This window comes from Anguilla anguilla, chromosome 2, assembly GCF_013347855.1.
Source record: "Anguilla anguilla isolate fAngAng1 chromosome 2, fAngAng1.pri, whole genome shotgun sequence".
Taxonomy (NCBI): Eukaryota; Metazoa; Chordata; class Actinopteri; order Anguilliformes; family Anguillidae; genus Anguilla; species Anguilla anguilla.
This window is the reverse complement of record NC_049202.1, coordinates 52,881,845-52,908,628: the sequence shown is the minus strand read 5'-3', so window position 1 is coordinate 52,908,628 and position 26,784 is coordinate 52,881,845. Positions and strand designations below refer to the sequence as shown.

Here is a 26,784-nt window from a genome sequence, read left to right as displayed (position 1 = left end):
CTCTTCACCGCATAATATGCTTAGATTACTAAGAGCAGGACAGGAAACTGGCCACAAAGGCTGGTGAATTTTGGGATGAATGAATTTCAATGTTTTATCAGACTAATAGATATTCTGAATAGAACAGGACCTCAAGTCATGGACAGTTATCTGCCAACGTGGCTGGCAGAGATGCTGGTGTTAATTACCCACCCTGACTAAGATCATTTACCTTTCACTATTTTACTATACAAGTCATACGTTCTCTCCCACATCCAACCCAAATATATCTATCCCACATACTTATCAGCTGTGATCATTTCTGTCCTGAAAAAACATCTATGACTGAATTAGCTCTTTTGCAGAACTGCCAATATAGTTTCAATTTATCCTATATTTGTCCCACTGAGATCACAGATTTTTTTTACGGGTAGGCCTCAGCACAGAGCATAACAAGAAAAAAAAAAAAGGATAGAAAAACAAAAACCCTGGGAAAGGGAAAACTAGGCACGTACAAGAAAACATCATAAACATGCAGGAATATTCACACACTGCAGTGGAATATCAAGGATAAGTAAGAAGACAAGCACATCCTCAGACAAAGACAGTCTCGGGAGTGAGTTCTGTAAGTGATTACATTCCAGTTCAATTGTAGTTTCAAATATGAGGGCCATTTCTGAAGGACAGCTTTTTATAGAAAGGAGCGCCAATGCTGAAGTGTTATAGTGTTCAGGGCGGACCAGCCCACATATTGGTGTGGGTGCAGTGATGAGTTTGGAACTTGGCACCAGTGATAAACCGAAGAGCACGATGGTATACTGTATCCAAGGGCTTCAGCACTGAGGATGACACATGCATGTAAATTACGTCACCATAGTCTAGTGCCAGCAGGAAAGTGGCCTGAACAAACCTCTTCATACTATCAAATGAGACATGCTTTATTTATGTTTTAAAAAAAACACACACAGATTTTCCACTTTCAATTTCTTAGTGAGACAGTCGAGGCGCGCTGAATGATAGCCTGCCATCATTGTAAATCTCTAGACACTTATCTTTAGATGACTCTTTCAATTTGTATGCCACCAAGGGTAAAGACATGTAGGTCTGGGATATTTTTTAGCATGAGCCCTAGAAAAAAGCAGAGACTATTTTTTTCAGCATTTCAGATGACCAGCAGTCTAACAGGTTTTAATGGCAGTAAAGGCACATTGTCAAATGCTTGGCTTATTGTGGTTACAACAGTATCATCAACATACAGACCTAGATGAAGCTCAAAATGAACAGATAAGCCAACATCATTTATATAAATAGTAAAAAAGACCGGCACCAAACTCGAGCCCTGGGGGACTCATTCAATCCTACTGCATTCCATCCATACATATACATACATACAGGGTTCTATCAGTGAGGTAATTACAGTAACACTCACAGGCATCTTGGTCCAACCCAACTGAAGACAATCTTTACAGAAGGTTGGAATGATCCACTGTACCAACAACTTATCATTAAAAAGTGCTGTGCAGGGTGTTTAAGTCATTTATACCAAGAAGGCTGTCATGGTTCTATGCCCAGGTCTGAAGCCAGACTAATTAAGTGTTTAAGACAATTTCTGGACAGATATGCTCACATTTTTTTGTTAGCCAGTGATACTAACATTGGCAGGAAAGCTTTGAGGCAATTGAAATCACTTTAATAGAGAAGGAGTACATAGGCTGATTTCCCTAAATTGGGTACAACCACAATATAAGGACTCACAAAAAAAAAAAAAGGTTTTTAAAAAAAATGTTCACAGACATAAGGTAGAGTGATGAATAGATTTGTGTTTTAGCACAGCATTAATACTTTGATTATGAATAAATCAGTTTTTTGTTTATTTTTAAGCCACTGGCAATACTTGCTGGCAGTTTAATGGACAGATTAACCGGGACGACACTGCTTTACCATTTATTTCTGAAAATAGGAATGTACCTGTGAAGAGGTACTTGCAGGGAAAGAATAGACACGCAAACCTGACATCCATAATAATTGCGAAAAAAGCTTTCCAAAAAATTAAACAAGAGAGGAATGAATCTTAGCAAACTGAAATTAATTAGGAAGCATTACTCAGCAAGTACATTGCAGCTTAGTTAAAAGTTTCTCAGAAAATACAAATACCAGACAACTAAGAGAGCTACTGGGTAGAGATGACATCTAAGCTCCTGTGTCCTTCCAAAAGTAATTTCCCAATCCACCACTGAGCGAACAGTTATAATTCAGATGACATCATGCAGGGAAGTAGCCCCCCCCCCCCCAGATGCCCAGCTAGCAATTTATGCAGTCGCTTTAAAGAATACAGCGTCTTAAAAATTCAATTTTTTCTCCACCAATTGTTATTTTTCTCCCCAATTCGGAATTGCAAATTGTCTCTCACAGCCACACAGCAGGAGCACTGGAGCTGAAGAGCAGTTCTGAAAGCGGCAAACTGGTCGGTCCACGATGCACTGGAGGAGAGGCTGAACTCTGGCCTGTGGCTGTGGTACCTGGTGCAGCAGTAACCTGGCCTGTAATGGTGCAACTGCTGTCCAGTGTGCAGGAGGAGAGGCAGAACTCTCATCTGTGGCTGAGGGTACCTGGTGCACCAGTAACCCCAGAACACAAGGCTGTAACCTGTGATTATAGTCTCTGCTCATGTGTTCAGTGCCTTTACCAACTCAGCTGCTCAGGACGCTCAAGCTAACCTTTAAGAACAATCCTTGTAATGTTAAAATCACAGAGAATAAACAAAACAGTGATTCTTGTCATATTTAACATACTGTACAGTTTCTACAGAATACAAAGTAAGCCTATCTGCTGGAGCTCTCTCATCCCTATAGGATAGTTCGGTCTGCAATTTGGATTTACAGTGAGCCGCAAGCTTATAGCTATAGTAGCATCTGCTAATTAAGAGAAGCGGGCAAAGCAGTTCAGAGTACATTTTATCAAAAGCAGCACCTACAACAGAACAGTGCATCCCATTCAGCAAATGCTCCATTTCAAAGGAACTTAGCGAACAAGTAGCCGAGGCCTTTGTATTTCATTGGTTTATAAGAGCAGAAGTACCTTCTGAAAATGACAGTCAACACTTAAATCCAGAAATGGTGCAGACAAGAAGTTAAACGATCAACTTTACAATTACAGCATAATCCACAGTTCTGACAAACAAGTTCATATTTACATATAATTATCTTGTAAAGATATCCAATTACTCATCCCTCCAGGTTCTTTAAAAGCTGTGTTAAAGCCCTTTGGATATTTACTCTACACACACAGTAGGAGTGTAAAACATTGGACAATGCTGGACCCTTCAAAATCCTCTGAATACATGGATAATTTTGGTTTGTTTACAGCTTGTTAATGGAGACAATATTTTGTTACCACCCAAAACTAAGTGCACATTTCCATTAGAAACTTCAAAAGTTGAATATATGCCATAGCATGACTGTGGTTATGGAACCACCACAGGAAAGAACAACATTGTACTCCAGAACATATATGTGGACAGTAAAATTTTAAGGCCCAATTAGTTCTTTTTTTCTGGAAGTTTGGGTCTCAGACAGATACTGTCATTTACACACCTTCACTTGCCTTAATGGATTCCCTGGAGAGCAATCTCACCCCATTGTTTAATCTCTGCCACTGCTGTGAGGGGGAAAACACAGATTTATCCCACAATAATTTAATAATAACTTGCTTAAGGACATTTAATATTATATAATTCTTTTAATGGTGGCAGAGGAACATAAGCTTCAGAGCACTATTCTACCTTCTTGTTATTTTCCCCCCAGGTCTGTAAGAAATAATATTTGTAAGTCAAACCTGTGAGGGATAACAAGCAGAGAGGAACACAGAGAGATGAGACCAGTTAAAGAGTAAAGCAGGAACTAGGGTCTAAATTAAGTTCCGGGGGGTAGTACTTTCCAAAAGTACCGGAACCTATGGGGTGGGGCACAAGCGCTGAAAATTTCTGATTGGTCGACAACTTGCAGTGTTTTATTTCAACCGCCATTTTAAAAAATCTGCAGCCGCAAACCGATTTATTTTCATAATAACTTGAAATCAATTTCAGGTGATTAAATCGATAAAAATCAATAAATACAAAAGTAACCATATATAGTCATTGTTGGTAATCCGTTGTATATAAGTGGAATAAACCCCTCCGGACTGTCCCGGTTATTAGAAAATTATGTAGGCTACTTTGGTGGTAGTATGGGGTTACAGAAGAAATCATAGGATGGACCGACGACAACGTCGCTTTTTCATACGTCAGTGGACTAATTTGCCTAGTCTTCGTGGGACTTTAGACCACGGTGGAAACGCAGACAACAATGGGCTGAAGGAACCTTTTAGTTCCTTGAAAAGTAGTTCCTGGGGAAAAGTTCTGGGTACTTTTGGTGGAAACGCGGCTTAATAGAACCAGCAGTGCTCAGAGTGATAGTTTCACATGTCTATGAGCTCTGTTAGCCAATTTAAAACCATTAAACAATTCCTAAGATTCCAGCTCTAGGTTCTGTCTTTAGGGAACTAACTCGGATTTTAGACTAAAGCTGCATTTCCATTAAAAGTACCCGGAACTTTCAGTCCCAGGAACTACTTTACCAGGAACTAAAAGGTTCCTTCAGCCAATGGTTGTCTGCGTTTCCACCGGGGTCTAAAGTCCCGCGAAGATTAGGCAAATTAGCCCACTGACGTATGAAAAAGCGGCGTTGTCGTCGGTCCATCTGTCATATGATTTCTTCTGTAACCCCATACTACCACCGAAGTAGCCTACATTATTTTCTAATAACCGGGACAGCCCGGAGGGGTTTATTCCACTTATATACAACGGGTTACCAACAATGACTATATATGGTTACTTTTGTATTTATTGATTTTTATCGATTTAATCACATGGAATTGAAATATTCTTCTGCAACTGTTTGGGCATAAACTGTCGTTGGTAGTTGAACTTGGACCGTTATGCAACAAATAGGATATAACAGGCCAATAGTCAGATTGTAACTGTTTTATATATCCTCTCAAACACATTCATTATGTTTTTATGCGAACATTCGCTTTCATGTCTTGACATCCGAAGCGACAGAATGCATTCACATTTCCAATATAGGCTAACTGGCAACAACAGCAGAAAACATGCACACGTTGTAAACAGTTTGCTGTTTGATTACTTTCTCATCGTCAATTCCATATAGGCTAATCGCAAAATGACAAGAATAGAACGAAAACTCGGACTTGCGTGAAAATTTAAATTAGTAGTGGTACAGCCACCGTTTGTTTTCATTCGAAGTTACTGCTAGCGAAGTGTGCCCTCCAGATGCGAACCATGCACCATAAATTAGTCCATAGTCTTCCTGGTCTTTTTGTGGAATTGAAGAATGGCAGAGTAAAACTATGGCAGTCTGAAAAAACTAAAGGTACGATTACTAGAATTAACCTGTTATTTTACCCTGACAAAAAGTGCGGAAGGTGATTTCCAGTTTGCTTTTACTGTATCACCAATGTGAATTACGCAGAACTACCGCATACCTCACATAACTGTATCAAACGTTTTGAGTCAATTACAACGGGCTAAGAAAATCCGGAAGAAAATATTCAGCAACCGAATTAATCCGTTTGAATGTTTTAGTACGTAATATGCTGTCCCAGCACGAATGCTTAGCATTTTATAAAACGAATACTAAAGCAAGAAAAGAACAGAAGAGCACACGTTATAATTCCAAGACGTTGGCAGGCTATAACCAAAAGTAGGCTACTGCGCCGCATAACATACAAGTTTGATTTGAAGTTATTATGAAAATAAATTGGTTTGCGCCTGCATATTTTCAAACATGGCGCCTGAAAATAGACACAAAAAAATCCCGTGAGTACTCGACCAATCAGAAATGTTCAGCGCTGCAAGCTCCACCCAAAAGGTTCCTGTGCTTTCGGAAAGTACTACCCCCCGAGCAGGAACCTTTTGGGGGGTAAAACAAAGCCCCCAGAACTAAATTTAGACCCTAGTTCCTGCGGTGGAAACGCACTGAGTTCCTCAAAAGGTTCCTAGTTCCGGGGTATAGTTCCTGCAGTGGAAACGCGGCTTATAAGGTTCCTTCAGCCCATTGTTGTCTGCGTTTTCACCACGGTCTTAAGTTCCTCAAAAGGTTCCTAGTTCCGGGGTAAAGTTCCTGCGGTGGAAACGCAGCTTAACAGCCACCAGCAGTCACCAAATCTTCACAGAAAATATTGCAATAGTATTTCAATAAGACATACTAGTAACATACTATTACAATAAAAAATGGATTCTATAGCCATTTCTTTCTCTGTTCTTACCCTTTCTGCGAATGTTTCACTATTTTTGGTTTGGCTTTGAACAGAAAAAACACTTCTGCACACTGCATAACCCTGTTCTTTCAAGCTGCTGCAGTCATGTCTCAGTGTATACTGTCTTCATTACACAAGACAGCATGGACATCGTATTGTGTTTTTGCTTTTTCTGTGCTTTTCAAAACTGGAAAATAATGGAACAGTATAATTCCAAAAGAACAAAACAAGTCCGTTCTACAAAGCTTTACTAAGAATAAGGACGGTGAAATAAAGATCAATGGTGAGCTATTTAAAAAGGTTAATATTCCAAATGTAAGTGTGGAACACTGCCAAGAGCATGGTCACACAGCTGATTTGTGGCTGCAATAAATGGAAGTCTTTCTTTCAAATCTAGGGCAGCAATTTGCTCCTTAACACCAAGGGACATGCACTTGGAATGGTGCATTCGTTTTTACATGGAGTACGCGATGGCCAATTTTCTGGGCACATGGAGCCAGCTGATCAGATCTGCTTTCCAAGGCCGTCTGGCTAGCCCACCACATTACCGAGACATCCACTCATGCCACTGTCTGTCCCACGCTGACAAGCCTTATGCTGGCTCCAAGCTGTCCAGAATGCAGCCGTATCCATGGCAAAGGGACACAGCGACAGGCAGGGGGACCCTGATTAGACACCCGGAGCGTGGAGTCTGCGGATAGCCGGTCCCGCGGCTAACAAAGCCACTCTTTCAAGCCGAGTGGCTGCAGGCCAGATCCTCTCCTCCATCCACCTGTGCGAGAGCGCAGCGAGCGCGCTCCACTCACCTTTCACACACAGCTCAAAACAGCCTTCCTCAAACACCCGGCGCTTGCAAAATAATCCATGAATGACATGCCTTGTGAGCGAGCATGGCGACTGCAAAAGGAATATTTAGCATTGCATTTTGGGAACGACTTGTTTTTTTCCAGGGGCGTATCCCGACCGACTAGCCTGCTTACAGACAGCCTGCGTCTCTGTTTTTTGGATTGTGTGTGTAAACCGCTACCTGTGCAAATCAACGACAGCAAAACCTCCATTTTCCTGCGATTCCATTCGCTGTCCTCACACACACAGCACAAAGTGTTACAGAACAAGCTGTTGTATTAAAAGAAAAACATTATTTTAAGTCCTACTTAACAAGTCTGCCACCTACACAAAAAAAGAGAAGATAGGTAGTCATCCTGAGGGTAAAAAAACAAAAGCTACATAAAAAACCGAGAGCAATGAAAGCCATTAGGACTATTCCTGTAACAAGAACGATGTCATCACCACACCATTAAGGACCATTAATTACCAACTGTTCCACCATCAAATTTCAGCACCTCAGACAAAAAAAGTACCCAGACCCATTGGCTGGTACTCCAAAAAAATATTGGCACCAAATAAAAACTTTAGGTGCCAAAATCTCTTGTCGAAATGCCCAACACAGAATCACAAACAATTTTGATTATATACAAGATAATTAAAATCATACACTTACATTTATCTTTCCAAATCCTTCCCAAGGGGTACTGTCAGCATTCCTCACATAGTTACTGAGGCTGGACTCATTTTATTTAACTGTCCTTATGTTACTTCTTACTGACTGAGCATGACTGAAAAATTGGGGTTGTATTTACTATGTTGCCAAACAGCAGGAGTCAACTCATTTCCCTATTCAGATTCTGAGTTTCTGACCTAACCCAACAAGGCAGCTCATCCTATAGCTGCAGAAACATGCCCAGTGCTTATCTTTCTGATAACGCCTGAACTACAATCCATTTATAACTGAAATGCAATCTCCACTTTATATTGTATATTTGTTAGCTCACAGTGATGAGGTCAGTGGCAGCTATGTATTTAAAAGGCATGTTACCTGCCATATATATATATGCACAAAAGAACATGACCTACATTGTGTGACTTCCTTTATGAAGTTACCCCCTAGGTGAGAGACCAGAGAGCTAGGCTAGAAGAGGTGGAAAATCTTAATATTGAGTCAATGTTTACAAACCCTATAATCTCAAAACATCACAAGAAAACAAAAGAGCTCCTGGCGTAGAGAGCAGAAGAGATGTATTAAAACTTTTGTGACCATATCTAGGGTCACAGAGAAGAGAGAAAGCAGCTTGAGTTAGGTGTGAAAGCGGTTTCCTGAAATCTCCCACTTATCTAGCTACAACATCCAATAAATACGGTATAACAATTACGCATCACACTTACTGCACAATTTCCAATCACGAGACTGGCAAGACTTCAGCAATAATACAGGCCACAGCAAGTGATAGCAGATAGCAGATACCAGACTAGAAGCAGAACTACTGCTATCACCAGCAGACAGGAACAGAAAACAAACTCACTTCTACAATATAATTTACTGAGCATCCTGTTGTGGAGTACCTATCATTTATCGAAAGCCTTTAAGGTTATAAATTAAAGCAATGGAAAAATGTTTTTACCAATTGCATGCAATAATAAAAGATCATTTTAGGTGATAACAAGCAATGTGTTTGGAAGAAACTATGACCTTCACCTGAGAAACATTCTTCCAGTCCCTTCCAACACTTCATTGCTGCTCTTAGTTCATTCTTTTTTTCTAATTAACAATTCTCTCAGCCTTTTAATTATAATAATGATAAACCGCACAACATGTAAATACAGCCTGTTATTTGTGCACACAGAAGTGCACATGATAATACGGATTATTAAAATACAATTCAAGGGCTCAAAATACTTTCCTTCTTTACAGCTGCTGCCATAATACAAACCAACAACACTAATAATGTTGGCGATTAATTATTGCAGCCAAAGTGTATGTGAGGCAGTAGTCTTCTGCGAATAACTGTCTCCACAGTTTATGGGCTCACCAACAGGACCTGCTACTAATAGGTTTTCGTAACGTTTCAATTCCTGGCCAGCCAGACTTCTTTCCTTGCAGATGCAATTAAGGAAGTAAACCTTAGATACAGGCAAACAACACAGGATGTTGGTAATGGACTGTATACAGCAGTTTCAGAGCGCTTGCACTGAGTGCGTGAAAGGGTAACGACCTCTGACTGGACGGAATTTCTGGGTGGTATGAAAGGGATGTTGGAGAACAAAGATGGTGGTTCAATTTCAGGACTGTGTCAGAATTATTGGCCTGAAAGCAGCTTTTGTCTCCTTTGCTTGCAACAAGCAGGTGAAAGCTAATAAAGCCATATTGACTGCCAAAATAAAAACGTTTACAGCCTACTGTGAGACATAAATGGTGAAAATTATTCCCACAACAATTTATTTTTCCACACATCAGAGGACCTCTTTATGCAACAAGAGACCAGCTGCTAACTAAAAAAATGCTGAAGACATTCAGTGTTTATGTTATTTCAGGAAGCTAGGTAATGATGCCACAGGGAGTGAAGTAAATCCTTACTTAGGGAAAGGACCCTTCTCTGTGCAAGAGAGTGAACATTCCTTTACCTTCAAAAGTACGAAACATTTACCTCAGACAACAACTGAGTGCATAGAAACATTGGTCATCTGAGCTACTGTGAAGTCAGGCCATAAGATTAAATTTCACTTCACTTATATTTTGGTTAATTCATTGAACTTTCCCAGTCCTAGTGTGAGGAGTATTTATCCTGTATTTATCTTTACTTAATCCTTATTTAACGAAGCAGAAATGGACATACCCAATGTCAGAGTTTAACGCTGCGCCGCGCATTAGCGAGAAGCCACTTACTCCCAGTGAAGGCTATCCAGCGGGCGTACTTGGTAGCCTCGCGGCGCCAGTGAGAAGCCACGAGCAGGCCGCAGGTGACGGTGAGCGAGACGATGCCCATGATGATGAAGAAGAGCGTGGTGACCCATTCCGGGGGCAGCCGCGGTGGGATGCAGGTCCTGTCACGACCGTGGATGGTCTGGCACTGCCGCACGAGCCCCACCGTCAGAGCACCTGCAACACAGCCACTCGTCAGACCGCCAGCCAATCACGTCTCTGGGAATGTGGCACTGCCAGGCAGAACACGGGTTCAGTTTCACAGCATCAACATCTCCGCAGCCACCAGGGAAGACAGTAGCAACACAAACAAAATTTTAGTTCAGAGACTAATGAGAAAAAGTGTCACGCTTCTTTGACTTCAGCAGGGGATCCAGGGAAATGCATCATTATTGGTCACGTAAAATATTATTTTGCCTCTGGCTGAGAGAAACTAAACCATTTCTCTGCGATACGCCTGGGCGAGTTAACAGTTCCATGTGGCCTGCAGAGTTCCACAAACAGCACTCTCAGGATGGAGCTCCAGTGAAACAATTAGCCAGCCTGATGCCATTACCGCTGACTGAGCATGCCCGGCTCGCAGCATGGTGGCCCATCTGCTCTGTGCGCTCGCGCTAATGCCACTGACAGACAGCCCGCCCCCGATCCATCCTCAGCCTGACGCCTTATTACAGCTGAAGTCCCCGGGCCCCTATTCTGTGTCCAGTTGAGCGTGTTAGAATGCCCCTGCATGTCACGATCTCAGCGAAACATCCATTGCACCCAGTGCTCTCTCACACCGTGAGCTGCCTATTTCAGTCCACGATACTGACTTTTGTGATCAATTAAAAAACTTGTGGTTCGACATGGTTCTAATGTCTAACTTCGTCAAGAGGGGTATTGGGAGAATCTTGTGAAATGGTGAAAGTGACAATTAGGGCAAGTGGTCTTCTGCTGCAGCTCTGGGGCATGGGCTTGGTAAAGGGCCCACTGCAGGCTGCAAGGATTTCACAAATCCAAACAAAGACACAGCAACAACCTGCAGCCTACAGTACAGCAAATGGAACAAAGACGATGGAAAATAGAACAAAGATCATTTACATCAACTTTAGCATCACTTACCATACCTGAAATTATATGTCAAGCTGTTTTCCCCTCAGAAAAATGAGAGCAGGTTTGTTTGAGAGTGACGAGCAGAGGAGACCATAAAAGAGAAAGCCTGAAAAGCGGTCCTCCACAGAGGACGAGGTGCCCAGTCTGAAGGAGGCCTATTTACTGCAAAATTTAGTCAAGACATCCAAGAAAATAAATACACTCCCAATCATTGCCAATGAATATTTTAATAACCAGTGTTTTAGGACAAGTATAACGTTTGACAGATGGTATCTGCTACACCACAGTTTAGCTGTCAGTTTGGCTTCTCTAAAAATAAGAAAAGAAGACCCTTGACGCCTACTGGCTAAGGAGGACATCCATTTAAGTGCCAATCAAGCTCAGCCTGCCTAAACCATCTGGAGAGAGAAGGCAACTGGGCCAAAATGGCTCCATTCCCAAAATGATTAATCAAGTAATTAAGCCTAATGGTCCTTATTAATGAGATACTTTAACAAAAAAACATTAAACTGAGAGAAAAAGAAATTAGCATATGGTAAAAGATAGCTAAAACAGTCCAAACATCCAGTGTTGCAACATACACATCTGATCAAAGAACAGCTGAAAACCACATGGAGAAAAAACATCCATTCTAAACAGTTTCTGCCCTTCATATTTAAACAATCTGATATGTGAGGCACAATTTGTTCACAACTAAAACATTTGATTGTATTGCAGATTAGCAAGAGAGAAGGCAATGCGTTTGAAGCGCATACCTCTCATGCTTAAGGCAATGCAAGGGCCATCGAGTTCACTGGATATGATGCTGATCACTGTTAGGCTCTGGCTGGGGTCTGATGACCAGTGTGTCTTGGACAATTCAATTCATACAATTCAGCTTCACCACCATGGCTGTATTTGAGTTCCCATCCCATCACAAGGCTAACCACATTTAATGCTCTTTAATGGAAGAACACACTCCATGCAGAAACCAAACCACAGTGAGCAGTACTTTATAAAGCTCAGGCTGCTCTTTGTAAACGCTACACAGTACAGATCTAATGACCAACTGCGCAAGAGCACAGATTACCTAACATTCCATTCCCACTGCAATTCAACAAGATTCACAGGAAGAGTTGTTATGGAAACAAGTCTGAAGGAGGAAGAACCAAAGTTCTGAACCAATAAAAGATGTCTCTGGTGGCTCAATTAATGACATCATACTACAAAATAGGAAGCCTGAACAGCCCGAAGTGCTGACACCAAAGAGAAGACTGCGTTTAATCTGCCTGTAGCTCACTCCTCGTGAGAGATTCTTATTCTGTACTAGTGCCTGGTGGGCATAATTATCTCAGAGACCGATGCGCAGTGAATGGACAACACATACTGTCCTCACACCCAACCCACCACCCAACAATGAATGACCTTTCACGCTCTGTGAAACTAATGCAAAACTATTGCTGCTTCAAATATGAAGTTTTTAAAGCTAAAAATAAACAAAAAATATCATGTTCCCTACTCAGAACTATAGCTGTACCTTACAACCCAAAAGAGAACAGAGCTGGTAGGCCAAGCTACAGCACAAGCTGGAAAAATCATCTGCAATGAATCATAGTGGGTGGAATCATCCATCAATTTGACGATACAGTATCTTCTCATTGTCTTGCACAAGCTAGAAGAAGATAGAAGTTTAAATGACAGATGTTCTCAATGCATAAAGACCGATATTATTTTATAACTGAATGTAATGGGACAACATTTGAAAACTCCATGGCAGAGAACAAAGACCTGAAGCTGCTGGGGATTACTGTCAAAATAATATAAAGCAATTAAAAACAAAGCCTAGCATTTTGGTATTTGTAAAGTAACTGTGTGAAAGTCTTATATAAATTTTCAGCAGTGGCATTTGTTATGCTAGGTATTTAATTAATCCAGACAAATGAAATGCATGGGTATGATTTTTTATACAAAGCACAACAGCCCATTCTTCTGTGCAGCCTCCTCCGTGTAGTTTTCCACTGCAGGGAACATCTAACCAGAGGCGACCAACCGTTTGGAAAACATAACTGCTTTCATTTTGCTTGGAAACGAGAGGTGCGAAAAGAAAAAGATGTCCACAATGAATGATGGAAAAGTGTTTTAACAAGGAAACTTGTTTTAACAAGAACTGGTCGGGTCAACTAGGATTCAGATAGGCTAAAGGTTTGGCTTTATCCTCATAACTGCTGTTATACAGATACATCGGAGAGGCTGCACCTTTCATACGTGACACTTGTTTTTATTTGTCCTTGGTGACATCACTGAAAATCTTCTGGTGTGGGAGCCTCCCACACAGGAAGGGAGCGCTGGGTGCAGGTCCCACAAATAGCATCTTTTCCCTGACAGTACAGAGGATGCCTGTCCCCTCTCAGCATACTTATTAGCACAGTCAAACAAAACAAGGCACAGCAAAATCAACTCCCAAAATAAATATTTGTTCCACATGCAATACTCTAAAGATGCTGCAGAAATAAAAATGCTAAAACAAGCAGGCCAATTGAACCTGAGACTCAAAAGATGTCAAGTTTGTCTCAACAACCTTACACTGAAATGTCAAATTGCCCTTAAATAGCACTTACTAGTCTACAAAAGCCCTGAGGCGGTGATAAACTGCTCCCTTGTACCTTTCTCAGAACTATAAAAAAGCAGAGACTGCGCACCAGCTGTTTTCTGTGACACACAGGCCTGCAATAGCCCGGGCTTTCTGACTGAATGAGAAGAAAGAATGTTCAGTCTAATAAGGCTAATGCCTGCGTTTTTATAAATATTTCCCCAACACCAGTCAGTCTCCTGCTGGTTCCAGCTTCACAACAGAATACCCATTTTACAACCAGAAGGCACGCCATCCAACACCAGCTTACGACTATGCGCAGAGGTCCTTGCTCTTGACTGACCTCTCAAAACTGTTAAAACATCCCCAGAGACCAGACAAAACACCGGGCAAATGAAGCAAAGTGCAATTTCCATACATCACACGCAGCAGGGAGATGGAGCATGAGCAGGCCATCCTCGTTCCCAGAATAATGAGGCTGAAAAATGGGTTGCTATCTGGTCCTCAGCAGATTCATTCCTCAACTTTGTCTGCTACTCTTTTCACCACCCGGGGCATGTCAAAGAAGTGAAAGTGCAGGAATTAAATGTTCATGTCATTTCAGGGTTAGATCTGAATTAAACTGGACGTCCTCTTTTCAGTGGCAAAGGGGTCATCACACTTTCACCTAACACCAGGGTGTAAAATTAACTTTTTTATGCACTAGCCACTGTGTCTGGTAGATTCTCAACTTCTACCAGCCACTTTTTAAAAATCAATATTAAAGGCTAAATATGACAGTGGGAGCAATACGACTCGAACACCTGCCAGTCGCGCAACTTGCCTGCCTCATCATGTCGCCACTTCTCATTGAAATATCGTCTTTTTTTAGGACCCGATGTCGTCTCCTTATCCGGCAGCGACACACCACCTGTACTTTTTTCATTATCAGTGTCTGCTGGCCTCTTCACACCTGCTATATACCGCCACATTCCTCCACTTTACAGTCACTGTCGGTGTCTAGATATCCCCGCGGAAAACGTGCCAAAGAGGAGGGGTGGAGGCTCATGGCGGATGGCTACTTCCTGGTCAGGCGAAAGGGCGGGCAAAACCGGGCAACGAGGAGCCTAGTTCGATGAGTCCTGTGCCCGTGGTGCGAGATGGGCTGCCAGGTTACCGCCATGTAAATAACGCAATAACACAGTACAGACAAAGTTTGGGCATCCGCCACTGTGGTGTGTGAGCCTCACAAATTTACCAGCCACTCCGCAAAATCACCCGCATTTGGCGGGTGTTAATTTTACACCCTGCCTAACACAGACAAAAATAAAGAGTTTTGACTGAATGCTTCGAACAAAACGTTTTAACTCCTAATGACAACATTTTGTCTGCGAAGCAGCATTTTAGCCGCGCTTTAAACATTGAACCACAAAGGAGTTTTTCCCTACTAGAAATGCTTTAGTCCCAGCAGAGTGACACCTTTCTTATGTTGGGAGTCAAAGCTGTTCAGTGGGGCAGAAACTAGGATAGAATCCAAATGCACTGTGGGTGAACTGCTAAAGATAATGCCAATACTGCTAGAAGGGCTTACTCCCATTAATAATGCAGCTTTCTTCCTGCAAAACCCTAAGTAGCAGGGCAGAGCTGCCAAGAACACGACTGGAAAAACCCGGAAATACAGATTAAAAGGAGAAATTAGGAAGAAATTAATAAATGATGCTGTCAACAGGTCCGCTACATACGTTTTGGAAATCAAAATAAGATGTGTTTCAGAATAAAGAAAAAAGCAATACAATCCAAATTCATTAAAAAAATGTTTACAAAGTATTAATCTCCGAAACTAACGGGATAAAGAGCGCAATTGATGGTATGCTGAGTATAACCAATTACTGAATGAAAAGATAAAAGCCTTTTATTAAGTTAAGGGTAACTGCTTCCCCCAGGATTAGCAGTATGCAGGTTTGTGGGAGGTCCAGGGCCACAGCTGGGGAGCTATTGTCAAGCCAAGGGGCAGCGTATGTGGCAGCGGGGGACTGCATCTGCGTGACTGGTTGTCAGGGGTGAGAAGGCACCTGGAAATGTTCTAACCCCCAATGGATCCAACCACCCCAGAGGAACCACAGAGAAATGTGAAGTGTAAACACTGATCCACTCACTGATGACGGTGATGATCTCTACTTCTGTAATATATGGGGTGCAAGACAAAGACACTTGTGGTGTTCAGACAGGTAGGAGATAAAACTGTTGGATTAACTGTTGGAAGATTAGTGGTTGTATGCTCCTTGGAATGTGAGACTACCATCAGTCCAGCTGGTTGTGGTTCACATCATGGTGGCAAACAGAGGCAAGAACCACCAGGAGGGCTCTGTGTGAAGCCAGGACAACCTTCTCCAGTGTCTTTCAGAAGTCAGCATGCTAACAACTTTGAAATAAAAAAACACAAACATCTGACACCTGCAGTTAGGGAAATCTCCACATGAGATCTATACCCAGCTAAAGGGCCAATGGGGAGGTAGCGCTGCAGTCTGCCTGCTTTGGGACATGCCTGACTCACACCTTATTCACACTGCATGCATTTATGAGATCCTAGGGACGTAATTACCAAAAGAATAAAAACAGATTAGAGAATGCAAAAACTACGACGCCATCACACCTTCATGGTGTTGGCGTCTTATTAAATACTGTCAAACGTAAAGAGATGTTATTAATTCATCAGGGGGAGTTGCCCCCCCCCCCTTTAATCCAACTCCCCCTGATGAATTAATAACATCTTTTTATATTTGACAGTATTTAATAAGACGGCAGTGAAAACGTGCCCAGCACAGAGTACAGGCATTCTCTGGGTGCCATTACTGTCCAACAATGTGCTACTGACAGGAGCCGCAGCAGGAATGAGTCAACAGAGTGGGCGGACAGCGGAGGCTGCTAGCTGCAGGCTTTTACTGTATTAATCGCCGCTCTAAACCCAACAAACAGAAAAAAAGAGCAGTTTCCCAAAAGGGAAACAGAAAAAGCGAACAAAATGGACGCACCTTATTTACAACATATTAGTCCACATATGCGATATTATTTCTAGATTAGTAGCATATTGAAAATCATTTACGGGTAAAATTAAGATCATAAAAATGTATTTCAGACTGATACAATTGAATAATTTCATTCCTATTCAATATACAGATCACCGTGCACTGCAGTATGCGTGGCATATCCATCTGAAAAGAATCTCAATGACACCATCCTTTCATAAAAACATTTCTCCCTGATATTGAATCAGCAGTTATGGCCTTTGCATCACTGTTATGCCAGCCATACTTGCACACAGAGCACATCTGTTCCTGTTCATTCCTCCAATTCACCTTCCTGAAAGCCAGCAATGGCTTTTCATACCTCACACTTTGCATCCGTACGCTAGGTGCACGCAGCGCGTATCGGTTACATGCACGCAAAAGCACGGTCCACTGGCGAGCTATAACGGGCGAGGCCACTGCCTGCATGTTAGATGTGTACCCGGCACAGCACGAGCAAACTGCTGGTCAAGCAAAAACACACAGAAAAAAAACACAGCTGCAGCATATCAAAACAGAGTAGATGCTCTAAAATCTAGTGCATGTATGACCTAGCTTATATTGCATCATCCTACTATTGTGTGCATTTTCTTAGCTACCTCCAGAGCTAGAGGTCAAGTAATAACAGCCAATATTTTAATAAGCGGTTTGAAATACCAAAGGATACTTGAATATTAGTACTGTCCTGGAAGAAAACAAACTCAAACCTTAAAAAGGACAGCTGCCTATTCCCTGATCCAATTTTGGGGTGGGGACGTGGGGGTTTACACTGAAAACACTATTACCCAAAAGAGACACTTTCCAAAGAGAGACTCAGACAGTGGGTTTCAGCTCATGAGCTGAAAATAACAGGCAAGAATCTAGCCTAAGCTGATAAATCTATGCACATACCGTGTTTGAGTTTCTCTCGATTTTCAATCAAGAAACTAATAATTTCATTCATTATCTATACCAATCAGCAGATAATTCTTTTTCCATTTAATCTTGTGGTTGCAACTGCTCTTTAGATCAAAACATTTGTCCATATCTACAGATTGTTTCAAATACGTGCATACTTGTTGTTTCAAACATGTACACTTTATCTTTCATTCTTCACTCAACCAAAGCCTGTTGACCACGTAAAGATAAATTCACCTGTTAGATGATGACACATTGACTTCTTAAATTGCTTCCATATCACGCTTTAAGCTCACAGCTAGTGCAGTTAACTAACCTAACAGCATTGAATTTTCCTAAAATGAATGTAATTTTCCTAAACTCTGTCCTATCATATAAATTCTAATGTGACATGAAACAATGCATTCCTACATAATATAAAAGGAAATCACCTTCTAACAGACAGACTGCTCAGATTTGCGAGCTTATTAACCAAGCCTATAAGTCTCAATTTTTCAGGCTCACATGCTGCCACTGGCAGAACTGTGGCCGAGCTGTAGACAGCTCCAAATATAGTACCTCAAAAGCTGAAAAACAAACCACTCATCTCATCTGTCAACATGGGTAGATTCTAAGAAATATTTGTAAACAAACCTGCACAAATACAAATGCACTGGAGAATGAGAATTGAAGACCTTACACAAACTGAACAGATGTAAACACGTTAGCATTGTCAGGAGTTGGGTGAGGCAATGTGTGCACTCATTTTAGGTCAGTACAGTGAAATCATGCATCAGCCACCCAAATAACCTTGGTGACCTTAAAGCCTCCCTGTCACTGGCAGGATGAAGCCATCAACACATTTCTGCTGTGGACTTCCATAAGTCAATGTAACAAGCAGATAAAAAACATTCACATACGCCTATATTCGACTCTTTTATTATTGACTGCCGGACCAGGTGTCCCTGGGGGTGGGGCTACTCCCATATGATTTCTTTATGAGCTCAGGGAAATGCACATGGCCATGTGATAGACAGGTGTAACGGCGGGCCATCGCAAGGTTTGAATAGCCTATTTTTTCTGCTGGAAGACGAAGGGATTGGGCGGTGGTCAAGAGTTTGCCTCGTTGAGGGGATTTTTTCCCCCCCAGTGTCTAGAAAAAACTCTGGGAGGGCTGAGGGAAAGAAAATGGCCTTTGAGTTCCTCATGTGTGTTGAGTTTACCTTCACACCCGTAACCATGCCACTTAAACACCGACGCAACAGTAAGCCACCACTGGGATTTGTAGGTGCCACGCCAATAGCACTCTTCTGGGAAGCTGGAACTGAGTTTATCAGGGAAAACGGCTAAACCTGAAGAGGTGCTAGCGGGGACGTCGCAGATAAGCCCCACACTCAGGACCAGTTTGATGCCAGCACTTTCCTCAGGTTCTTCTCAAGCATTGCAGCACACGCATTTTACGTTATGGCCATTTCTCACGCACTGATCACAGCATATTTATAACATCAGGAATACCTGTTATTTCACCTACAAAAGGATCGTTTTCAATTTCACTGTTTCGGGATATGGATAAAACAATATGTTTGTTTGATAGCCTGCTGCTATTAAATATTTTTCTTTGAAGCTGAAAGATGGGATAGAAAGAACATATGAAAATTACATCTGAGATGGCCTTAGATGGGAAAATGGAAAACAGCGGTAGAGAACACCCCGATTTGGTAGTTGGGTAAATGAGGACATGGATAAATTTAGAAAGATAATGAAATGTCTCCCTTCTTATCTGGTTCATATCTTTAGATATGCTGTGTATATCGGGAATCCTTTCCATCTCTGCCTCAGTGGCCCTCTGCTTTACGGTCAAGTTTTGTCTAATTGCTTCCAAACCAGTCCTGGTCGGAAACTTAAATTTAATCTTGGTTCAAAAGGTATCTAGTAATGTTTATAACACAATTATGTCAAATATTGACCAGGACCACTACATATTGATCCATTTTAGTTTGTGTATGTTTGTGTTGTGAAGACAGACAGAAATTAGGCTATTTAATGGCTGTAATAGATAGACATTTAATGGGAACAACAGCTATCACAATTTGTCTATATTACAATAATTTAACTGTAGTTGATGTTGATGATGACTGACAGTTCCTACTGATGGTTCCTTCTTACGCAGCAGTAAATTGCATCCCATTTCCTTCAGTGTCTAGTGATCGCCACATGCTTGATTCTCACACCTCTACTCCTCACCCAAATTACGACATGATGAATCACTTGTTTCATCAAGAGGTGGACATCTTAATTTGTGGAAGGATGTGTGGTCAATGGAAAACCTAAAATAAAAGGAAATATCTCAGTTGTTGATGTGAGTGGGCAAAGTCAGTGACAGTCAGTCCTCCCCCCCAACCCCAAAAGAATGCAATTTAGCCATCTTCAACACTTTATGTGCTCTTTCATAATGCCCTCAGGATCCCACACTCACTCCACACAGTCCTTGTAAGCAAAAACATTTCCCAATTCAGCTAGTCAACGGCGGTTTTCCTTTTAATTGAACTGTGAACGCCTGGGCTATCTCCACAGACGACCCTGTCTCCCAACAGACTTAATTAGCGCAAGCAACACACATCTTCATTTTCAACAATGCTTCCCCTGTTAGGTAATTATCATTTAGCAAATTAAGCTGAAACAAATCTTTCAACCTCATTTGATTTCTATACTTTATAAACACATGTGGAAACTGGGGGGGAATCTACTTCTAGAGAAAAAAAAAACATTAAGTAATTCTTCTCCTTGGCTAGCAATTCTTCCAAGCGATGCACAATGAAATGAGTTAATAAGGTCCACCTGACATGAGGGCGGTGCCTGCATTGTTAATGCACAGGAAGCCTTGACCAGACACGAAATATGATTTCATTAAGTTTCTTTATTGGTATTTCTGACTGTCCACTATAGGTTTACCTATAGCCGAGAAAAGTGTTGGTACAATGGTACAGACTGACACATGAAACCTTCAAATAAGAAACCCTTTGCCCATAAATGCAATCTGCTAATGCTTAACACTAGCACATAGGTTCCGAATTTCACCTGAATCAGGGCAACTGTTCCAAATGCAGTATGAGCAATCATGAAAATCTGGTAAGTCATTAAGGAGCACAATTTAATAAGAAAGAGAAAAAATGTGATTTCATATATGGTCCAATTTAGTTCAAGATAAGCCATTTTCTTTTATATAAAACAGATGACCCTGCATTTTCAATCACGGTGGTTTGAGCAATGAAAAATCATACCTTAAATTCCACCAAAACATAACCCATTAGCTAGATGGAAATATCACATCTATAGTTTGATTAACACAGGCCATCCTGTTTTTTGTGGAAAGGTGCTAGAATATCTGAGTGAAATTAGATGAAAGGTCATAAAACAAGAAAACACAGAGTCTTGCATCTCAGCCTACAATAACCTCAGAAAGCAATTGTTTATAAGACTGTTCCTTCTAAGTGCTCTGAACACAAAGCACTCTCCATGACATTTTGATTCGATTGTCTTCTTGGCCTCTGTAGCTCGTAGCTACCACTAGCACATCATCTCTCTAGGGGTTTGACCTAGGTACAAAGAATAGAGCTATAGAAAAGCAGGAGTCCAGGTTTGAAATGTATTAGCCAAGTCATTAGCTTTGCACGATCAATTCCTCTCTAGGGACACTGACCCTCTAAATGTTTTACATCCAACGCTTTTAAATGTCAAACATGCTGCCAAAAAAAGAAATGACCCTGTTGTGAATCCAATCTGAGAATTGACAGCTGAGCTTGAGTCTGATGTCAACGTACAAGAACAAAGCAACAAAAGATTCTCTCCTTCAGGGCCAGCAACCCAGGTGAAAAAGAAACTAGCCTACATTCTAAAAGAATAACTCAATTTTTGCATTTGGAAACATGTTTTCTTGCTGTAAGCATTAAGCAATGGTTACAATAGTTAATTGAGAGTACCAGCACATATGCGCTATATGTACTGTGTGACACAATACCACCTGCACATGGAACCTTCAAAAAGGGCAGTAGGAAAAGAGTCATGCACTCCACAAGTGTGACGCACCAATCTGTGCTCTCATCCCACACAGACAGTCCCAGCCATGGAGCACTACTTCAAGTGCTTTTTTAAGCCCCCGGTGAACAACACTAGACAGAAAACCGCTTAAATGAACATGGTCATTATCTGGTTAGACCTTGCTTGGCACAAAACCACATTCTGCAGCTCTGAAGGTTGTCCTAGGTTAGTGAAAAGCATGCTGTACTCTGGTATTCCAAAACACTGCACTCCTCTCTAGATGTCATATAGCATTACTATGCTATAATTACTATACTGGAATGTTGTGAAGGAACAGGTCTGTGGCAAATTTACTCAAATAACTTGACTGCAACTGCATTAATCCAAAGAATGAGTCTTTTTTATTGGCAAAGGACCTACTGTTTTGCAACAACTGTCAGACTACATAAGATGCTTTGGTCTGCAAAACAACGAAAAAGGCCAGGAAGACATAACCCCCAACTCCACGATCAATACTTAACACAGGGAAGGAAATTGGGATGCTATTACACCAAGGTGCCAGCTTAAATATCAGAACTCCAGAGAGCAACCAACTGGTTGCATTTTACAACCGTTTCACTTTGCAGTTCTAGTAAACTTTTTAATTGGTCGCTCCAATGTGAGATGAAGAACCTGCTGGCCAGATTCACATTTTTTCCCCTCCACTAAATTGTAAAATTTTAATTCCAACACAGATGGCTCAAGCTCAAATCGGTGAGAGACAAATGACACATGTGGGTAAGATTTTAATGACATTGCAGTAACTCTTGTTAGTTGGACGCAGACATTGCTTATTAGCCTATGCCCCAAATCATTTTTGTTGAAATTGGGCAGACTCAGTCAAGCGTCATTGCAGAGTGAATCCAGTTTCTGTTTTGGATAGAAGCAGTAAAAGTGCATGTTTGTTCTCCCTCTCCCTTTATCTTTGTCCCGTCAGAGATGACTCACGACATCACGCATTAAAATAGAGAACAACACAGATTAACTGGCAAGCTAAATAGTTAGCTAGATTTGCAGCATCTATCCTGCATCTTGGTTTGTTGTTTTTTCCAGTCCTGTTCAGTTATGTGATCACAACAAAATAGAACAAGCCACTTCATCATCTTGGAGCTACAATCCAATCAATCAAAATTCTGGTAACTAAGCAAAAAAACTAGTCTAAATGACATGACAGCCAACATTAGCTAACAACATTACATTAATTTCACAGAAACTGTTATCCAGGGCAACTTACAAATATAGAAGAAACATACCCGCATTCAGCAGATTAATATGAGCAACAGTGCCAGATCTGTTAACATGCAACATCAGTAATGCACAACAACTGCATACTAATCATGCCTCCCAAGAACCAAACTACAAATTATAAATAGACCACATTCAGACAACATCCACAAAGTGCTGACAGCTAGCTAGTTTGCAAGATGGATAGACAGATACGGACACAGAATTCATTATCACTGTATTGATGCTTTTACAGTTTTGCATAGTAGCACCATCATTGCAGATCATTAAAAATGTCCTCATGCATCATGTTTTACTAATTTTTCAATCTGTCCTGATCATATCCCTTATTCTTGAATATGCTTAATCATTATAATATAGAAGTTGGTTTCTTTTATTACAATCAAGTTTTTCACTCTGATAAGAGTGCATCACGTTTGGACCAGAAAAGCTAAATAAATTATTGCACCCTATTTCTGCTTGTAAAGCTTCTTTATTTACCACAACAAATCTGTAGCTTCTTGACAGATATATATTTCAAAGCAGTATGTTGACTAAAAAGAAAAAAAGACTATAAAAAGATCACCAGTCCTAGCTGAAAAGGCCAGCCTGAAGCCCATAGTCTTCAAAAATATTAAAAACAAAACAAATACCTTTTACAAATAGTTTTTCATTCAGTGAAGGTAACTGTGAGGGACAGCCGTTTGCTGCCTCCAAGCTTAAGCTTGTTTTCCTGGCTGTCAACTGATTATGTCACATCAACAACCCTCCTGCAGGAGACCGGCTCCACCCCTGCACACATGGGCAAAATGAGGCAGTGTCCTCTTAGGAGATAATACAAATACCGTTTCAACTTGGATTATTATAAGTAGGGAAAAACTGGTAAAACTAAATTGTACAGAAACGGACATGTATGAAAAGGATTCAATCTATAACATTTCACACAAATCCAATATATTCTTTACAATGGACATACTGTATTTAGCCTCTTTTTTTGGTACAGAGTGCAGGTTTAATAGTGCGACAGTACAGGACAGGACATTTACGTGAAGCTCAGGCAGAGCCAGCATTGCACTTCAAAGCTGCACTATGAAGAGCCGTCCACTGCTGAATGAATGCAAATTGAATATTTGATTATTTACCAACAGTTATGTTTAGTGAATTTTCCATAAACAACACAAAACCTGGTAAGAGGGGTTTAACACCATAAAGGAAACCTACACAAGAGAACACATTTTCAAAATTCCAAATTCGCTAAGTTACATAACAACTTTGTCCATTTGATTATTTATTCAATTTCTGGCTGTTCATGTCTTTGGTTAAACGTCCTCGGAGAAAAACGAACATAGTCCACGACGTGTTTAATAGAGTAAGGGCAGTACCATATGGTGACCAAACAATGCTATGCATCTTAAAGCAAAGCCATACATTGTATGCACGTTGTGCATCGCAGCGGTCGGTGCTAACTGGCAGATAATAAAACTACCTAAATATCGCTTTCCGTATTTACTTTCCACGCATGTTGACTTATCGGTATTCATTTCAACGTTAACGTTACATCCATTGCCCCTATCAGTCCCATAAAGACTAATAAACAAGTGAAAGGGTAGTATGCAACAGGGACGCTTATCAATGTGCAGAAATAAATCTTTTCGATCAGAATTCCTACATTTCTTAAAAGCAATTGACGTTAACCTCCACTCAGCCGTCATGTGTTAATCCTCGCACAGTTACACCCGAAAACTCCAACATCAGCTTTATGGTCAGCACTGATGCTGTGCATTAGGAAATAAACAACGTTACAGTAACTTAAACTGAACAAATATCAAACTAGTTGGTCCATGGGATGATTGTTATTCTGGTTTCTCATAATATTTCAGTGGACGAAGGATGCTTCAGCCATTACAATTATTTGGCAGACGTTCTTATCCAGAGCGACTAACAGTGGTGGAGAACAGTGTTACTCTCAGGGATGCGAACGTAATAAAACAGCATTCAGTTATTTTTTAATACAGTGGTTTATGCAATGTCCCAAAGTTTGCCACACTTCTGAACACAAACAGTTTCAGCGCGCACAAGAAAATAATGACAACTTGCTCGAACTAAAATAATAACAGAATAACTAATAATAATAATAATAATAATAATAATACGATTACCTGCCGACTCTCCTGTGTTGATCCAATCTGGATTCGCAATGCTGGCGATGGCAAAAATATCTGCTGCCAGAAAAAGACATCCTGAAATAATGGTGAGTTTATCCATATCTCATATAGCTAGCTAGCGCGCTAGCTATCATAAAGCTTTAGTGTGTTTTAACTTTAGGCGAGTATCGATACGTTATATGTGATCAGGTGAAAAGGTGCCCTGTTTCTTTGATGAAAAAAATGGTTTGAAGAAGTTTTTGTTTATTTCCGTCTCTATCTCGCCCCCTCCAAAAGAAGGAGACTGGATAGAGACTCAACCTTCCATTATTTCATCGGCTTGTCCGGCTACGTCTAGCAACGCTAGCTTTAACTGGCTGATAGTAATACCTGGCAAGCTAGCCTGCAAGAAACCGAATCTTGTCATCCATCTAGGCTGTTATCTAGCACGGTATCTAGCCGTAGAACGTGGAATGGAGGGGAGCAAACGACAACAAAAAAAGATTCCTCCTGAAAAAATCTGTCCCGTTGCTTCACTCGCTGGTGGAAAACACAGTAGCTGAACTTCGCAGCAAGCTACCTAGCTTAGCTATATCGAAATCGATATGGCCCAGAGACAGCGATCTCCTGACGCTTAGATATATTCTCGCAAAGCTCCGCTCAACAGACACATTTACAGCAGATCCTAGGAATTCTTACGAGTTCTGTGCGCCGTAAAGCGGCCCTCTAAACGCTATTAAACACCACAAATCCATGCATGTGACGAACAAATTAGGTAGCCAAATCAAGTGTCCACTTATACATTTCAAATAAAATGAATAACGAAAGAGCATATACACCGATTAAATGTCACACTACAACTACCACTGGCCTATTTTTCAATGTGTCCCTCAAGAAAGGGGGGAAATATCCTCCTCGTCCGTTCACTCTCCTCTGCTTATTTGCCCCTTTTTCTCCTCTGGAATCGCATCTGGAAGAATCCCTTCTCCAAATCGAGCGGACGCTAACAAGCGTCAAACGCATTCGATATGTATTTCAATGTTAACGGTTACATTATTTGCAGTCATTCTTTAGAGTGAATCCGCTTGAAGTATCGTAGTATTTGGTTGTCCTCTCCGATTCACTGTCTCTTCTACCTTCCTCTCCACAAGGTTCAAAACCAGTGACACCGACCACCAACACGCAGCACGTTCCTCAGACACAACAGCCCAACAGCCCCCCAACATCGGTAGCGTTCGGGGGTTCCGCTCTCGCGAGATTTACTTTTAATGGACGAGTTTGGCTGAGAAAGGACAAGATGGGATGAGGAAGGATCTGTGTACTTTTTAAATGTGGCTCGTGGTTTTGGTTGTTGAAAATTTGACCAGATCAGTTGAGTTCAACCGCGGGTCAGAGACCCCAGGCGCGGAAAAAATGTATAAGGTGGTAAAACAATCGAATACCATCTTTGGAATATTCTTTTAAGAATGTATTTTAATGTCAATGTCATTTTTCTTGCTGAGCTTTGTTGTTCATTCAGAAACCTCAGGAAGCACATCATAATCAAAAGTTGTTTTTTTACGCAGAAAGGTAGGTTTTATTAGTTTAATTTATTTATAAAAGCAATGTAATTAAATTATATGCATACAATGCATACAATGGTGTGCAACTGAAAATGCAGATCTACATCTGAAAATGTATGTCCCACTTGTCAATTGTCAATACTTT

The 26,784-nt window shown here is 41.1% G+C and overlaps 1 protein-coding gene across 1 annotated transcript in view; it reads right to left on the bottom strand.

The window, feature by feature from the left end:
• LOC118220981 (uncharacterized protein C16orf52 homolog B) overlaps nucleotides 1-26,365 on the bottom strand; it is a 30,966-nt gene extending 4,601 nt beyond the window's left edge. The window contains exons 1-2 of the mRNA XM_035405504.1: nucleotides 25,093-26,365; nucleotides 10,016-10,228 (exon numbers count right to left, since the gene is read on the bottom strand). Of these exons, the coding sequence (XP_035261395.1) occupies nucleotides 10,016-10,228; nucleotides 25,093-25,198 (319 nt within the window). The 5' untranslated portion in view covers nucleotides 25,199-26,365. The remainder of the gene's footprint in view (nucleotides 1-10,015; nucleotides 10,229-25,092) is intronic.
• Between the last annotated feature and the right edge of the window lie 419 nt (nucleotides 26,366-26,784).